Genomic DNA, 19,759 nt, shown 5'->3' on the forward strand with positions numbered 1-19,759 from the left:
TCATCCACAAGTGACACATCAGCCCTTTGGTCTGGCTGGCAGTTTTCCTTGACCATCAGGCACCTTAAAGCAAAAGTGAAAATTCATAATATATTCAAGGCATGTCATAAAAAAAGACATATGCTTTTAACTGTACCAAAACTGGAGCCTCCCATAAAAATATTCATAATTATCACTGCAAACACAACATGAACACTAATATGCAAACATTTCTGAAATAGAAATAAATTACAAACTCAAATTTCAAAGCAACACCTCTTAAAATAGTCTTGCTATCACGAAAGTCTGCAGAGTTGTGTATGGATTTGGCACAGGAGTAAGATTTAAAAGGTAAAAAAAAAAGAAATTACACGTACAAATAATATATATCCAGACTCCTATATAAAGCAGCATTATATTTGTTACACTGGAGTAAGCCACAATAAACTGGGTTCCAGTCATTTTAGATTGGTGGTTAATGATATGGGAATCCCACATGCAGTGCCTCAGCCAGGCACAGCTCTGGCTGTTGTAGCTATCTGAAGAAATCAACCAGCAGGTACAAGGTCTCTCTCTCTCTCTCTCTTTCTCTCCAATGCTGACTTTCAAATAAGTAAATGAATAAATCATTTTCAAACCAGTTTTTAAAGTCTTGACGAGGCTTCCAGGTCAGACCAGAAAGCAACAAAATTATATTACACCTAAAGTAAATTTTGCCTTACAAAATTATATTACACCCAAAGTATAATCAGTACTGCCTATTTCTATTAGTGTGCATACTGCTTACAGTGATAAGTACTTATGGAGCCCTTAGACTGCACCAGAAAATGTCTTAAGACTGATCTTAAGGACTGAACAGGGATACAGAGGGTTCTAAAATTCCTGTTGAATAAAAATGCAAATGAAACAGAGAAATGAAGTCAAGCCTTGCGTCACTAAAAAACAAGGACAAATTCTGAAAATATACTTGAACTAGTAAACTTATCACGTCACCAGGTAACACAAATGTTTAGGACCATCATCACATACACTGTCTGACACAAACAACAGTATGCAATATGTGACTGTGATTTGATCCAGTTGCAGGGCTCACGGATAGTGGTTCTTTCATACTACACTATCCATCTTGATTGACGTAATATTTGAAATCCCAAACAGATGACTCTGGACCTTTACGACCTTTAGTGAATTAACTATGGAACTCAGGGGCTCAGTAAATGTTTTATATTCCACATACTATATTAAATGTCACTTAGGAAGCATTTCACCATATCAGGTGTTGTGCAAGCATTAAGTGAAATAAAGCCACCACATCTGGAAGTACATGAAACTATGATGACCATGGATATGGGAGAGAAGAATGTTTTTAAAGACAGCCTGTCAGGATTAGAACCGGCGCCCATAAAGGATCCCAGCGTGTTCAAGGTGAGGACTTTAGCCACTAGGCCGCTCCACCGGCTCACTTTTTTATTTTTCAATAAGTCCTTGAAGATACGCTAGGTCATTTATTTGAGATATTTCTATTTTTTTGTAAGCCCAGATGTTATAAATTTCACTTTCAATACTCGTTTTGCTGCATCTCATGGGTTTTAATATTTTTATTTTTATTTTCATTTCTTTCAAAAACCTTTTTCTTATTAATTTCTCAGTGACATGCAGGTCATACACTAGCAACATTTTCTTCAAGAAGGTTTTGATTTTGTTTTCATTTCTTCAGTGACATACGGGGCATTCAGTACTTTGTTGTGAGTTGCATTGTCAGAGGTGAAAAGTTCATTTATTTATTTTATTATTTTATGGCATAGTACCACAAGCTCTGGGATTTCTCTATCCACACTTCTAATCCCATACCTGTAGAATATTTTTCATTTTAACCTAACAAGAATAGCTCAATGTTTTCTAACACTGCAGGTACACCACAAATCTGCCATTTTATCCACATTATTTTTCATGTCCTGAAAAATCCCAAAACTTCCATGATAATTTGCAATTTTTTTAAAGATTTATTTTTATTACAAAGTCAGCTATACCAAAGCTGGAGTTGAAATGTTACAACTATACAATAAATGAGCACTAATGTTTTCCACCACTGTCCAAATATACATGGTAGGCTTGTCATTATTTGCACTGGATTTATTATATAAAGTCAACACAAATCCTGAAATATGGACTGGGCATTGTGGTGTGGCAGGTAAAGATAACATCTGCAATGTTGATACCCACATGGCTCCTGGCCCTTGTCTCAGATGTTGCCCTTGAGATCCTGCTCCCTTTCAATTTCTGGGAGAAGCTGAAGGTAGTGGTCATAATTGTTTGTAACCTAGCCATCCACATGGAAAAATCCACTTGAAGCTGCTGGATCAACTTCTCACTTCTCTATTACATTTATCTGTGGAGCAAACAATTGCATAGAAATTTCTGACTTGGGACAGTACAGTGTGCTTGAAGTTATATGGCACAGGGAAAAGCAGTCTGTAAATCAACCAAATGGAAAAAAATCTTTGCACAATATACAACAGATAGTGGAATAACATCCAAGATTTACAGAGAGCATCAGATACTCAAACAATAGCCAAACAAACAACTCCATTAAGAAATGGATGAAGGACATGAGCAGGAATTTGTCAAAAGGAAAAATTCAAATGGCTGGCAGACATATGAAAAAGTGCTCAGGCACCATAGCCATTAGAGAAAAGCAAATACAAACCGTACTGAGGTCCCACCTCACTCCAGTGAGAAAGACCTACACACAGAAATCTACTAATACCACCACTCATAAGAATGAGGGAGAAGGGCACACCTGCTCCATTTTGGTGGGGAGAGTACCTTGTAAAGCCACTATGGAAATCAGTATGGAGAGTGCTTTGGCAAGTGGAAACTGATCTGCCATATGATTGAGGTATCCCACTTCTGGGAATATATCCACATGAATTGAAATCGGAATATGAGAAAGTGACCTGCATACCTATATTTGCAGCAGCATAATCCATGATAGCAATCATATACTAATAATCTTACATCCATAGAAACTGCGATGGTTACAAAAGTGGTATATTTACTTCATCAAAACATATATACCCATAAAAAATAATGAAAATCTACCAATAGCAACAACCTACTATTTGTAATTGGAGAGGAGAGCACTATGCTTAGTGAAATAAACAAGTTCCAAAAGGAAAAGAATACAATATGTTCTCTCTGAAATAAGGCAATGTTATGCAACTACACAAAACAAATACATATATTGGTAAACAGATGAGTGTGTGTGTATATATATATATATGTGTGTGTGTGTGTGTGTGTCTTTTCTCATATATCAACTGCATAATGGAGACTAGAATACTGGGAGTGAATAAATATTCCTGTATGCGTCTCTACTCCTGAATAAAAGACGGACTCCCACATGGGTAAATTCCCATTGTGCCAGGATATATATTTTAAGACAGAATGATGGACTTGTGACTTCTCCTGAAGGACTATAACATTGTGAACCTAGGGGAGAAATGGTTAGGAGGAATGGGGAAAGAGGAATGGGAAAGGATGGGAGAATCCTTAAAGCTGAAAAAAAAAAATCATCACAGAAAACAAAAAACCACTAAAATAGAGGAATAAGGTTTATAAGAAAACTGCCAATATTTAGCAATAGAATAAATACAGAATTTACAATTTGGATCCTTAAATTCATGCCATTTATATTCCAATATTCAATGACTAACAATAATGAATTGATGGTGGAGATTACATCTATTCATGGCAACTAGGCTGTGCATGAGCCTAATGAGAAATCCCAAGGCACTAACGGGTCACCATGGGGAGGTGCTTCTCAAGAGAGGGCAGGTAGGTTACAGAGGCAGAGTATGCTTCACATCGCTCTCTGCTTCCTTGTCTGCTGTGTAATGAATGGGCTCTCCACTGTTCTCCACTCTCACCAGTTCTGGACTCAATTTGGATAGCCTATCTAGAGCCTGTTGGCCAAAATAAATCTTCCTTCCTAAGCTATTACTAGTCAGTACTTCAAATAGTCATTAAAAGCTTACTAAAACACAATATAAAACCAGAAGTCAAGGATGGCTTGAGCAGTCACTCTGATCAACCAAGCAAATGAACCCTCTTTGATGAGTCAAGGAATACTTGGCAGTGTGAGAGGAGTTAGACTGGGTAGCAGTAAGTTAGAGTATTCTGGGTCCTCAAGCCATTTTTACTCAAATATAAAAGATTATTTCCCCCCACCATTTCTTGGATTCACCAGAACATGTCTCTTCCAAGGAACAAAGGTGCTTTAGCGTATCAATTCCTCAACCTGAAGTATCAGTCACTATCTCTGGCCATTGTGTGGGAGGGCCTCAGACTGGTCTCCTTATCATTGAAGGACTGGAGGAAGTAGTACTCATCGCTAGGAATGTCCAATGTCTGACACCTGTCTGGTCTTTTGCCCCAAAGCCAGATACCAGGGGGACCAGGAATTTCCTTTTTTCTTTGGAGAGCCCCTTTGAAGTAAACCATTAAAAGATGCTTTCTCCACCATTAATATGGGTTTTTTTTTTTTCTTCCATTTTTCCTCCTGCCACTATGGCAGAGGACTAGGGTCTCTTTTTTCTCCACTTCTCCTGCTACTATGGCAGGAGGTAAGGGTCCTTTCTATCTCAGAGCCCCCTCCCGTCACTTGGACGGGAGTTTCCTTTCTCAACTTTTCTAATAAATCTTGCTTTAAAATTAAATTGTATCCGCACGAAAATTCTTTCCTATGAGACAAGAAATGAGGTTGCTGCTATATTCGGGGTCAAAAACCCAACAAAAGCAGGAGCAATCTACCCAAGAAAGTTGAATCAGTGATGTGTGTGCAATCAGAGATGCATGTAAAGAATAATGCAATCATGCATATCCTCTTTATTTCCCTGACCTGCCCTGACAGTATCACTATATTTAAAGCAAAAATATACTGAATATTCACATAATAGAAATAACACTACCTTAAAAGTATAAATATTACTTCAACAGTTCCCCCCCCTCCCAAAATAGTTTAGGATCAAATAATATCCCAAGGGATGAATGAACAAATTCAATCAGAAACTGAGAATATCTAGTAATCACAAAAACTGAATGTGCAATATAGGACTACAATTTCCAAGCTTTATTTCATTCTGTTTATTGGAGCTATCAACATATTTTTTGTTATTAGTGAATTTTTTTTTCATTTTCTTTATACCACTTAGAGAATAATGGAAATATCTTTGGAATTTCACTTTCAAAATGCACAATTTTTAATTGCCTTTTCCACTTGGTTTGGATATTTTTGATGTGCTTTCAAAATAATGACAATGAACTAGCTACCTAACTTCGTTCATATAGATATCAAAGATGGAAAACTTCAAAATTTTGTAGGAAAGCTTTAATCTTTCAAATAATATTCCAGTGACCCAAGAACTTAACAGCCACAAAATGAGTAAATACTTCAAAATGAAATATGCAAGATTCACCATACCCTTTCCTATTTATGCTTACAAAAAAATTAACTATTTCATAAAGCAGAATAAAGTAGCCAAAGTTTTCAAGTGTTATCACTGATATACTTACATTTTCCTTTTATTTTCTTGCTTCAAGTCATTCAGGCTTCTTTCAGCAATGCAAGCTGCCAACTTAAAGATATGCAAACTTTAGATTAAAATGAGCAACAGCATCTTAGTGAGAGTGTACAAATATCATAGTCAATGCACATATCATTTTTATTAAAAATCTTATCTAAATAAAAGATTTTCATTTTAATGATTTATTGAAACAGGAAATGAGTTAGAGAATAATGTGAACATAAAACTGAAGCCTATTGTGCACTTGTAAATGAATGTTAAGCTCCCCATGTTAGATGAAGGATGTTTGATTAATCAAGAAATATTCCATGAGCTATGGCAATGGAAATAAGAGACCCAAAGTCATTATCAATGGCAGCTTTGCTTATTTGCCTCAAGACAATCATTTTTAGAAAAAACTCCCTATAATTCTGTGAAATCATAAAGGTTTAAAACAGTGTCACAGCCTGTGGCTAAAGGCTATTTTTTAAACAGTTAATATAATCAAAGCATGCCACATTTACATTAAGTACATACTATTGTGTAAATACTAACCCATTTATTTCACAAAAGATAAAATTTAGTATGTTACTGGCAAAAAAAAATACACAACATGGTAAATATCAACCATATTCAATAACCACAAAAAATTAACATGAAAAAGTTAAATGCGTTCTGGGGAATATGGAGGTTAGGTGCAGTATTTACCTAGAAAATCTGACTAACCAAACTATCAAAATCCAGCAGTTCATCACATAAAGGTTGGTAAAATCACTTAGTACATACTTTTGTAATATACAACTGAAAATCACACAATTCAAATTTTTACACATGTAAGGACACACAATAACAAATTTATTATTTAACTTATAATTCATCAAATGGTAGAAAGGAACTTGGCCAAAGAATAGCGAAAACATTCACAAATTATTTGTAGTACTTTCCATCCAAAAAGATTACATATAAAAATCCTTCCCCAACACAAAATGATGTCATCACTTTTTTTCCGAAAACTATGTCACAATCGTCCTGTTATTACAATCACCAAATTTTTGAACTAATAATAATATGGAAACAATGATTTCTGAATGTTTTCTATAATACTGTAAGATAGCTACTTGTTAATTACAAGGCAGAAAACTATATAGGCAATAGACTACTATATCAAAGACATGGTGCCAAAAATAAATACATACAAAATCACAGCCAATAGTTAAGACTTCTCTTATTCTTGTATCTGAATGGCAATGGAAACTTTTTCCATACACCTGTTTACTCCTCATCTGCCACACAGCCAGGCAGCCCAACAGAGGACCAGGTATCCTAAGCAGCATCTTCACTGCCACATGAACTGAACACCTAGTTCTGAGTCTACAGCTTATTCTCAAAGGTTAAGACAAATTTCAGCCAATCACTATGTTATACTCCAAGGCACTGTGTTCAGACACTGAGCACTCACATCTACAAAGCCTTCTAAGAGGTCTGCTGAGGAAAAAGTGACATTCGCTCATTCATGGAACTTGAAACTATCTCAGGGTAAAGACACAAAGAATGATCACAGCAAGGGCTGTTGCTGGGCCTTGAAGGCAAGCTGCCACTAAAGACAGCCATGTCCCACTTTAGAGAACTTGGGTTCAGTTTATGGTTCCATCTACTGGTTCTGGCTTCTTGAACACACAAACACTGGAAAGCAGTGGCAATGGATTAAGCATCTGGATCCCTTGCCACCTGCATGAAAGACATGGACTGAGTTCCAAGCTGACCATCAGTAGTCTCAGAAAATTGCACAAGTAGATTAGCTTTCAGAGATCTAAACAAAATGATGACTTCGCTTTTGCATGCCTATTTCTCTCTCCCTGCCTCTTTCTTTTTGCATTTCTTTCTCCTTGTCTTTCTCCTCCGAATTATTTCTCAAGTCTTTAGGCTCATTTCATGCACACATATAATGGAACAGCAGTCACACATTAAACTTTGTCTTTCACAAAAATATTATGGAATTAGTGACCATTACGCATACTTGTTATTTCTGTCACCAAGAGACATTTATTCTTTCCCTAATTTTGCATAAAAACATACAGAGTGCAACAAATATATTTTTTGTTATTTCACTATCATGTATAGCCGTGGTCAATTCTCCTAAAGAACATTAAGTGTCTAATTATCATAGGCTGAATTATTCAATTAACGAAGGAAAGGTAAAGCTTATGATTGTAAAGAAAATGGGAAGTATATAATTTTTAAAACGAAAGCAAAAATAAGAAAGTAGGAAGGAGAGAGGAGACAAGAATAATGTAGAAAGCATACTTTAAAATCATGCATGTGAAATATATGAAATTTCTTAATTTTGTGTATGTGAATAATACATTTAAAATGACCTTAGTAAAGAACACTGTATTCACCACAGCACATGAAAGAGACTACTATGTAAGTTTAAAGCAAATAAAGTTAATCCAACAGGATGGAACAAAGCAGTGGTCAATGAAGAAAGTAACAGTTGAAATTATAAAGGTAAAAGGCGAAAGATTTATACGATCTGAAGAGAAACTAGACTCTATGTTTGGTATATGCTTGCAATGGGGGAATCTCAACTGAACTTGAACTGTGGTTATGCAACAAGGTGGAGGAATCCACCATGGTGGGAGGGTTTGGGGAGGGGTGGGGAGAATCCCAGTACCTATGAAACTGTGTCACATAATACAATGTAATTAATGAATTTAAAATAAAATTTAAAAAAAAAGAAATTATAAAGGTAAAAAAGTGGAAACAAAGCAAGCTTAATCAAATGTGTAGGTACTTTCAAAGTATCCACACAATATTTAATGTTCTAGGAAAGGCAGATTTACAGAGAGAAATGAACAGAGAACAAAAGATCTTCAATCCAGGGTTTTGCTCCCTAAGAGGTACAATGTCCAGAGCTGAGCTGATCTGAAGCTAGCAGCTAGGAGCTTCCTCACAGTCCCCTATGTAGGTGCAGAGTTCCAAGGCACTGGGACAACCTCCACTGCTTTTCTAGGCCAGAAGTAGGGAACACACTTTCTAAATGTTTTAACACAAAGTCACACATACTAAATAAATATTAAATGCAAACTAACAGAAACTGTACAAGACAAGAATCTAAATCATCATACGTCCTTGGGCTGTTTTCTCATCTATAACATCTGTAATTATAAAATCCAATTACAGATATTAAATGGATTTCATAACTATATATGCAAAATACTTTCAAGTACTTTGCCGAGTATAACAGGAATTAAAAAAATTATCTTTAAAAATTAACATGTATAAGTATTTAGAAAATGCTGAGAAATGGTGAAGAAAAATGAATCAATAATGATGCTAGCTAATTCACTAATGAATCTTCACTTGAACTCTGGAAACCAAAACAAACAGAATGTCAGAGAGGGGAGGGACCTGACAGTCAACACACCACTCTCTCATTCTATGCTCCTCTCAGACTTGCAAGTCTTCACTATAATAACAATGGTAACACCAGTTAACATTGACTTAATGCTTATCAGTGTCAAGCACTTGACAAACATCCCTGAATGCTGTCTCCACCTCCCTGTGACAGGCACTCCCCAGTAGACAGCTACTGTCAACAGCTCTAGCTCTGCTCTTCCTTCTAACTGCTCAAAGTCTACAGCCACTTCACTTCCTCATCATGCAGCACAACTAGTTCCCCAGATGACCCTTTTCTTAATTTGTACCAACACTCAGAATCACTTAAGAGAACCCTCAATGTTACAACTAGAAAGGGCTTTAGCTAGCTCTTTTTCTAATCCCATTTGTTTGACAAATGAGTAAAATGATCCAGAGACCTTTCAGGCTCTTCTAGATAACAAGGGGCAATCCAGTGTCCCAAAATGTAAATACATAAACATGAGCACATGCACCAAGTTCCTCTACTTTGGAAGAAGAAAAATACTAAAACAAGACTGTGAAAACAACCAGGATACAACTTAGAATTTAAAGCTCACAGTAAACATAATTCCATTATTGATGCAAATAAAATTGGCCAAATCTTTTACACACTACGTTTCATAAACTTAACTCCCCAATGTTAACTCTCTGAATGAAATACATAATTTGATTTGAAGAAAAGATTAAAAGGGGCAATTGAAACTTACCCAATTATGGTGGGTTTCTTTCTGAACAGAAACAATCTAAAACAATGTCATTGAAACATTAGTTTTCTTTATAAAAAAAAAAGCATATCTATTGATAACAAAGGAAGTAACTCACAAGCTAAGAAACACTCCAAGAACACTTTGTGTCAGTAAACACACTTTTACGGAAATTTCCATCATCTATTGTAACTACACTTAAACACAGCTAAAATTTATATAATAAATTTTTACTTTATTCTCTCTGGTCACTAATCAGCCACAACAGGAACTATCAATTAACAGATAACTGACCTGGCTGAATGTGACACCTTATCAGTGATTTTAAATCTATTTTTATGTCTGCAATGTAATTCCACTTTTCCAAAGAAACAGCAGACATGACGACTCTTAAAATTTCATATCTCATATTCTTTGAATCACTGAAATATGGAAGTGTCTGAAAACCACATGTAACACCTGAAGAAAGATATAAAACTAGTAAAGGAATCACTTTTCCCTTTCTATCCAACATAAATTCACAGGAACAAGTAAATGCATGTGTACACACACACAGGCACACACCTACCTCTTCCTGGTAATAATGAAATGTTCTTTGAAGTTCTATTTCAAGATCATTGATTCTGTTTCTGTGAGGAACAAAGAATTACTCCAATATTTAAATGTAATCAAAATACTAAGTCTTTATGCCCATTTAAAAAACATTAACATCAATTGTTATTTATGCTAGCCTAAAACAAAGCTCAAGATTTATACTAAGTGTAGTATAGTGTATGTTTGTACTAACATGAATAATGCTCACAGACTTACCCTTATATAGATATCTATAATCTTAATATAATCATAGGATATTAATGAAATCCCCCATAAAGTTCTGATCACTTTAAAAATACTAGTAAGATAGAGCAGCACCATGAGACAATGGGCTGTACCTACTGCCTGTATCACAGTAATTCCATACTGGCAACTGTTCTAGTTCAGCTGCTCACATAAATGCCAACACCCAGACAATGTTTTGTGGAATGTGGAGGATGAGCCTGATGCTTGGCACCTTGTACCATGTGGGAAACAAGTGAAAGCTACTGGCTCCAGAATTCAAGCTGGCTCAGCCACGATTGTTATGGCCATTTAGAGAGTGAATCAGCAGATGGAAGCTTCACTGTCTGCCTTATTCTCTATTATCTTTTCACCTTTTCTCACACTCTCTCTAATTTTGCATTTCAAGTAAATACATCATTCAAAGTCTTTTTTTTTTTTGGTAAACATTAACCTTAATCTACCTAAATAAAAAGAAGTACCAAAACTCTCAATATACAGACAATTCTTGCCCTTTGTCTCTAAGCTTTCCACTATCTCCTTAGTCCAACTGAAGAAGGATTCAAGGCAAAAACTAGATTTAATATGAAGAAACTTGAACTGAGAGACAAAAGTGTCCCACTTGTTTCTAGATCCTTAAACATTATTTTCTGGAAATGAGCTTTAGATATGCTTCATCCACAAGACTAAAGGCATTTAATACCTATAGATCAAGATTTCTGTTGCTTTATAGTCCCAATCTTCATCAACAAGTGACACATCAGCCCTTTGATCTAGCTGGCAGTTTTCCTCGACCATCAGGCACCTTAAAGCAAAAGTGAAAATTCATAATATATTCAAGGCATGTCATAAAAAAAAGACATATGCTTTTAACTGTATCAAAACTGGAGCCTCCCATAAAAATATCCATAATTATCACTGCAAACACAACATGAAAACTAATATGCAAGCATTTCTGATATAGAATTAACATTACAGACTCAACTTTCAAAGCAACACCTCTTAAAATATTCTTACATATAATACATAAAATATTCATCCAGACTCCTATATAAAGCAGCATTATATTTGTTAAACTGGAGTAAGCCACAATAAACTGGGTTCCAGTCATTTTAGATTGGTGGTTAATGATATGGGAATCCCACATGCAGTGCCTCAGCCAGGCACAGCTCTGGCTGTTGTAGCTATCTGAAGAAATCAACCAGCAGGTACAAGTTCTCTCTCTTTCTCTCTTTCTCTCTCTCTCTTTCTCTCCAATGCTGACTTTCAAATAAGTAAATGAATAAATCATTTTCAAACCAGTTTTTAAAGTCTTGACGAGGCTTCCAGGTCAGACCAGAAAGCAACAAAATTATATTACACTCAAAGTAAGTTTTGCCTTACAAAATTATATTACACCCAAAGTATAATCAGTGCTGCCTATTTCTATTAGTGTGCATACTGCTTACAGTGATAAGTACTTATGGAGCCCTTAGACTATACCAGAAAATGTCTTAAGCCTAATCTTAAGGACTGAACAGGGATACAGAGGGTTCTAAAATTCCTGTTGAATAAAAATGCAAATGAAACAGAGAAATGAAGTCAAGCCTTGCGTCACTAAAAAACAAGGACAAATTCTGAAAATATTCTTGAACTAGTAAACTTATCACGTCACCAGGTAACACAAATGTTTGGGACCACCATCACATACACTGTCTGACACAAACAACAGTATGCAATATGTGACTGTGATTTGATCCAGTTGCAGGGCTCACGGATAGTGGTTCTTTCATACTACACTATCCATCTTGATTGACGTAATATTTGAAATCCCAAACAGATGACTCTGGACCTTTATGACCTTTAGTGAATTAACTATGGAACTCAGGGGCTCAGTAAATGTTTTATATTCCACATACTATATTAAATGTCACTTAGGAAGCATTTCACCATATCAGGTGTTGTGCAAGCATTAAGTGAAATAAAGCCACCACATTTGGAAGTACATGAAACTATGATGACCATGGATATGGGAGAGAAGAATGTTTTTAAAGGCAGTATAAGGTGCAGACAGTCACAAATCCTTTGACACCTGTCCCTCTAGAGATGAGGCCTTTGTACACTCTCCTTGGTTTTGAAAGGGCCTACTAAAGTATCAATGCAAAGAAACCCTGATGATATGACCAATACATGATTCTTACTTCAAATATTTAAAGCAGCACACTTGACTATTACGTTCTTTCATTTCATTTTCTCCAGTATTAAATTTGGAAATGTGTTACTAAAGCACCAAACTGGTAATGAGAAATAGACAGCCAGCATACAGAAAATCAATGAAGCTAAAATACACCATATGTTTTCAAGAATTTAAAAACAACATTTTACCTATACTATTGATTGTATTTGCACACTAAAGAATTACTAGCAGCAACATCCATTGAATCCCATTAGGAAACAGTTTATGGGCAAGAATGACACATTAGTATTAGTATCAATTCACAACAATCCAATTTTGGGGGTGTGAAATCACTGAAAGAACACACATAGTCAGGATCACTTTTTTAAAACAACAAAAAGTACCATTTTCTGTTTAGAATTTTAAATCAACACTGTTTAAAATTCATTAATCAACAACATTCTTTAATGTTTTCATGATAGAGTCAAAAAATTCCTTCACTTAACTAATTTAACATTCATCTCACTTAATTTTCTCACATGAGCCTAATAAGAAGAACTTACTTTAGGTTTTACTATCTGAGTCATGGCAGCCATACGTCAGCTGATGCATTTTGCCAATTTTAATCTTATTTGATATCCTGAAGAATTGCATATGTCCAGAAGTCCATGATGAATAGACATTTAAAAAAATTTTTTTGAATTGAATCCAAAGCTAGAGTTGAGGTGTTATAACAGGAGGCTGAATGAGCCTAAACAACTCCCAACATTTTAAACTCAACAGAACACTAATGTTCCCTATTAGGTTCTAAATACATTCAATACACTTATTATTTGTGCTGGTTCCATTCTATAAAGTCACCACAAATCATGAAAGAGGGATTCAGCAGTGTTGTGGCCTTTAAGGAGACACCTGCAACACCAGCACCCTCTATAGATGCTGAATCATGTCCCACATGCTTCACTTATGATAATCTCCCTTGAAATACACTGAGATAAGTAAAAATGATTGCCATATTTGTATGCCTGCCACCTAGCTGGAAGACCAAAACGAGGCTCCTGCATCTGCAGCAATCTACTAGCAATGCTTGCTGCTGAGTATAAGGAGAAAAAAATAACCTGCCCCGTTGTTGCTAGAATCACAGAATAGTATACCTACTATGACAGTGTGAAGAGTGCTCAGACAACTGAATGTTGATCTACCATATGTCCAAGGTGTCCCATTCCTATGAATATATCCAAATGAAGTGATATCTGTGCATGGCAAATCAACCTGCCTCCCTATATATAGCACCAGAATCTATGAAAGCAAAGACATTGAAACAATACAGACTCCCACTGAAAGAGGGATGAGTAAGAAAACTGCTACGTTTTCCTCAGGGATACAATATAGCCATTAAGGAAGGGATTCTACCATTTGCAACATTCCATTATTTGCAAAAGTTGATCATCATACCCAGTGAATTAAGTCAGTCCCAAAATGGAAAATAACATGTCTTTTCTCTGATACAAAGCAACTTTCAGGTAAAACACTAAACAGATATGCAGGTAAGCCCAGAGTGTGCATGTGTGTACACACATATGTGTATATATATATACACATTAGATGTATGCATATGCATACATATATATGTGTCTATACATACAGGAAGAATTATATAATGAAGATTAACATACAGAAGATTAGAAGATATGTTGCAGTATCTATCAATACAGTCAAACAAAAGGAGAACGTAGTCAATAAATTTATCTTGAAAATAGATATGGATGTCTATGTTAAAAAGCAGAGTGTTGACAAGTAATTGTTCCTGAAGGACTGTACTACTGTAATAATACCGGGGAAATTGATGGAAGGAAGGTGTTGAGGGAGAAAGCAGAGGTAGAACAGGGAATTTCTCTGTGTCAAGAAAGATCATAAAAATAAAAACACACACACACAAAAATGAGTATAAGAATGCTGCCAAAATTTAATTACAGAATGAATAAAAAGTGCTGTGATTTGGCTCACTGATTTCATCAAATTATACCTGAAATTTGAAAGTTAATGATCGGAGTCTAGGAAGGTAGCCGAACGTAGAGGTTGGTGTAGCTAAGCACATGCAGAAATAGAGACAAATATTGGCAGAGTAGAGAATAGGAAGAGCAGAATTGCTGGAAAAGTCATCTGAAACTCCCCGGAGTTGGCATGATCAAGGTAGGGGATGAGCAGACATAGAGGACTGAAAAAAAAAAAAAAAAAACAACCTCCCAAGACAGTAAATGGCAACTTGAACTGGTGGAAGCAGGCACCATCTAGGGTAAACACTGTTGCAGACAAAGAAAAACATAAAAAGAGGAACTGGTGAGACACTCTTTGAAGTCTCATGTGGTGGAATCTGAGCCTATCCCCTCCTGAATGCTCTGTTAGATTGGGGCCACTCAGACAGACACCTAAATCATCCAAAACAGAGGATCCTAGGGGATAAAGGTCTCTCTCAGAGACTAAGGCTTCTTTTGGCAACCCAGAAATGGGAGGGCAGATTCCAGGAGAAAACAAGACTGGTGATGCAGCAAAGTGAACCGCCCGGCTGGTGGCAGTGGGTGCGTGAGAACAAAAGCACAGTGAACTGCCATCACTGGCCTATCACAACTGGGAGAAGATGTAATGCCCTCGGAGCGTAGAAAGGCTAGTTTCTGATCACACACAGTGTGGGAGGAGCTGGACCACTCCCACTCAAGGCACCAGTTGGGCAGGCAGAAGCCGCAAAAGCACAAGGCGGTGGGGGACCTTTGCCAGCCAGAACACTCTGAATAGCCACTCCACTGTCAGATCTAATCTATACCAGCCCCATATCTGCCCCACAGCAGGAAAGGTGAGTACCCAGGAAAGTGAAAGCACCTGTCACCCACAAGGTGGCAGCAGCCAACAAACATCCTGACTACCTAACCAGCGGACAGAAAAATTAGTGTTGGATGACAGAGAACCATTAGGATGAAGCACAAGAGACAGATTACAAGGGGAAAAAGGGGTCAGGCAGTTCGCAGGGGGTACCTGGAGACCATCTTGACAAGGGGAAATGGCAACAATGCTGGAGCAGTGTTGTAGTGAACGGCAATCCCTACCAGTGGCTGGTGAACAACAATACAGTCCCCAGTGACAGCCAAGGATCTAGCGGCAGCCATGGCTCAACTCTTGTGGCAGCCAGGTAATGCATCTTAGAAATCTGCACTAAGGAGATGAATCTGCCAACCAGAAATCCAATGTCAAATGGCAAAAGAAGACACAGAGGTACTATGATTGTTACTGAAGACTCTCCAGCAAAGGAGGAAAAGCCTTGACCACCCTCAGAGTTAATTGAGGAAGACCCTGAAAAAAATGGGAGACATAGAATTCAGAGAACTCATAAACTTTCTAAACAATGAAAAGCACAAGGAATTTAAGGAATATGTTGGAAAGTAAATAACAGCAATGAATCAAATGAAAGCAGATATATCAGAAATTAAGTATACAGTGGAGCAAATTAAAAGTACAGTGGAAACTCTCAAAAAATAGAATGAATGAAGCCGAAGAAAGAATTTCAGAATTGGAAGATATTTCCTGTCAACAGGGGGAAACAATCAAAAAGCTGGAAGCAGAGCAAAGTCAAACTAAAAAAAAAAGTATCCACGAATTACACGAATTAAAAGATACGATTAAAAGACCCAACCTAAGAGTTAGTGGAAGTTCCAGAAGGTGCAGAAACAGAAGCTGGGATTAAAGCTGTATTCAAAGAAATAATAAATGCAAAGTACCCAAAGCTGGAAAAGAATCGGGAAACAATATGCAGGAGGGTCATAACACTCCCAACAGAGTTAATCAAAAACAAACCTCACTACGACACATGTAATCAAGCTCTCTTCAGAAAGATCCTTAAATGTGCATGTAAAAAAAAAAACTGAATGACCTATAGAGGAACCCCACACTCACAGTTGACCTCTCAGCGGAAACACTTAATGCCAGAAGAGAAAGGAGTGACTTATTCCAGATTCAAAAAGGGAAACATTTTCAGCCCAGAGTAACGTATCCTGAAAAACTCTCCTTTGTCTTTGAAAATGAAATAAAATTATTAAACAGCAAAGATAAATGCAAGAAATTGCTTTCTAGACTTGCCTTGCAAATGGTATGAAAGATGTTCTCGTGAAAGCAAAAAGGAATAGCAACTACCAAAACCAAAGGCAAATGTGGAGAACATTCCACTAAAAGACTAGCAGAAGACTAAATCAAATATCAACCCATTGCTAAAATGACGGAACCAAACTGCAACCTATCCATATTAACATTGAATGTAAATGGCTTAAACTTATCAACCAAACACTATAGATTAGAGGACTGGATCAAAAAATTCCATCTATCTGTTGCTTGCAGGAGACACATCTCATCAACAAAGATCAGAGGAAACTGAAAGTGAAAGGATGGGAAAGATATTCCAAGCAAATGGTAAAGAAAAACGTGTGGGTGAAGCCATTCTTATATTACATGATATAGATTTGGCGTGAAAAACATCAAAAGAGATGAAGGAGGAAACCACCTGATGATCAACTGATCCATTCAGCAAGAAGAGATCAATATAATAAATGCACATGCACCAAATGCTAAGGCATCTGGCTATGTGAAACAAATATTGATGGATTTAAAGGGAGAAACAGACTCCAATACATTCATAGTGGAGGACTTTAACACCTCATTAACATCAATGGATAGTTTGATGGAACTGAACTCAGCAAAGAAACAACAGAATCATCCAAACTCTAGAACAAATGGGTTTACTTGATATCTACCAAAACTTTCATCCTACAAAACTTTTCATCACTACATGAAACCTTCTCCAGAACGGACCATGTTACAGGCCACAAAACAAGCCTCATTGAATTTAAAAAAAAAATTGAAATCATACCATGAATATTCTCAGACCATCATGGAGTGGAGCTAGAGACCAAAAGTCAAAACACCCAAGAAAACTTGCAAACACATAGAGACCGAATAATATGTTACTAAATGATTGATGGATTAGAGAGGAAATCAAAAGGAAAATTTAAAAATTGCTTGAAACAAATGAAGGCATCAACACAACAAACCAAAACTTTTGGGACACAATCAAGACAGTGTTAAGAGGAAAGTTCATCTCAATCAATACTTACGTTGCGCGGAAAAGGGATTCCTACTCCACTGCTGGTGGGGCTGCAGGCTGGTACAGCCTCTATGGAAATCAGTATGGAGAATATTCAAACAACTCAAATTCAACATACCGTATGATCCAGCAATAGCACTCCTAGGAATATGTCCAGAACAATTGTTTTATGAGAAACCAACATGCACTCCTATGCTCATAGCAGCACAATCGGTAATTACAAAAACATGGAAGCAACCAAAATGCCCATCAACAGAGGATTGGATAAGAAAGCTATGGTTCACCTACTCCATGGAATACTACTCAGCTATTAAAAAAAACAAAATGCAGTTCTTTGTGGCCAAATGGGCCAAACTGGAAACCATAATGCTAAGGGAAATGAGCCAATCACAAAAGGTTAAATACCATGTTTGCCTTAATTTAAGATGATATGATGTTATGTATAACATGTTATGTTTTGAATGTTATATGTTGTGTATAAACTAAAATTGAAGTATAGGTGAGGTGGTCACAGAAGGTGTCTGGGAACTCGCATTTATCTTTAACATATTGGTTACTCATTACTATGTCAATTAATTCCATAATGATGTAAATTTTTGCTGATGGTATGTTGGAGCTTTCAATTGACTGGGATGATACTCTGCTGGCTCTGTCTTCAGACCAGAGAGGGTATACCTAAGAAGCCGTTGAACTTGACTGGACAATAAGATGTTGGACTCTATGTTTGGTATACGCTTGCAATGGGGGAATCTCAACTGAACTTGAACTGTGGTTATGCAACACGGTGGAGGAATCCACCATGGTGAGAGGGTTTGGGGAGGGGGGGAGAACCCAAGTATCTATGTAACTGTGTCACATAATACAATGTAATTAATGAAGTTAAATAATAAATAATTTAAAAAAAAGAAACTAAAAAGGAACCAAATAAATGAGCTAACCCTGCAATTGAAGGATACAAAAAACAACAGCAAAGTAATCCCTAGATAAGTAGGAAAAATGAAATAATCAAAATAAGGAATGAAATTTACTAAACAGAGACCAAAAGAACTATATATGAGAACAATAAATTAAAGAGCTGTTTTTTTGAGAAAATCAACAAAATAGACTCCCCACTAGCCCAACTAATCAAAAAATGGAGTGAGAAGATGAGCATCTATAGCATCAGAGATGAGAAGAAAAATCTCACAACACATAGCTCAGACACACAGGAAAATATTAGGAACTATTACAAGCAATTATATGCAAACAAATCAGAAGACACAGAAAAGATGGACAGACTTTTGGACCAAAACTAAATCAAGAGATAATTAACAACCTAAATAGATTTATACATTGAACTGAAATTGAATGCAAAATTAAAGCCCTTCTAACTAAGAAAAGTCCTAGACCAGATGGTTTCACTGCTGAGTTCTAAAAAACTATTCAAGAGGAATTTACTCCAACCCTCCACAAGCTTTTCCAAACAATAAAAATGGAGGCAATCCTTATAAGCTCTATGAAGCCTATATCACCTTAATACCAAAGCCAGATAGAAAAGCAACAGAAAAAGTGAGCTGTACACCAATATCCTTCATGAACAAAGATGCAAAGATCCTCAAGAAAATACTAGTCAACAGGAAGAGACAGTACATCAGGCAGATCATTCACCTGGACCAGGTGGGATTCAGCCCAGGCATGCAGGAAAGGTTCAACATTCGTAAATCAATAAATGTGATACATCACATCAACAAATTGAAAAAAATATGATCAATAGATGCAGAGAAAGCATTTGATAAGATCCACTACCACTAAATGATGAAAACCCTAAGCAAGATCAGTATAGAAGGAACATTCTACAGCACAATCAAAGCCAATGCCAGCATCATACTAAATGGAGTAAGACTGAAAGCCTTTCCACCAAAATCTGGAACTAGACAGGGATGTCCACTGTCACCATTATTATCCAATATAGTATTGGATGTTCATAACAAAGCTA

The 19,759-nt window shown here is 36.5% G+C and overlaps 1 protein-coding gene across 1 annotated transcript in view; it reads right to left on the bottom strand.

The window, feature by feature from the left end:
- Positions 1-5,549: 5,549 nt before the first annotated feature.
- The window catches only part of LOC131480852 (cTAGE family member 6-like), a 52,851-nt gene continuing 38,641 nt past the window's right edge, over positions 5,550-19,759 (bottom strand). Inside the window, exons 7-10 of the mRNA XM_058667328.1 lie at positions 11,187-11,288; positions 10,236-10,296; positions 9,671-9,706; positions 5,550-5,615 (exon numbers count right to left, since the gene is read on the bottom strand). Of these exons, the coding sequence (XP_058523311.1) occupies positions 5,550-5,615; positions 9,671-9,706; positions 10,236-10,296; positions 11,187-11,288 (265 nt within the window). The remainder of the gene's footprint in view (positions 5,616-9,670; positions 9,707-10,235; positions 10,297-11,186; positions 11,289-19,759) is intronic.

This window comes from Ochotona princeps, chromosome 7 (assembly GCF_030435755.1).
Source record: "Ochotona princeps isolate mOchPri1 chromosome 7, mOchPri1.hap1, whole genome shotgun sequence".
NCBI classification, from domain to species: Eukaryota; Metazoa; Chordata; class Mammalia; order Lagomorpha; family Ochotonidae; genus Ochotona; species Ochotona princeps.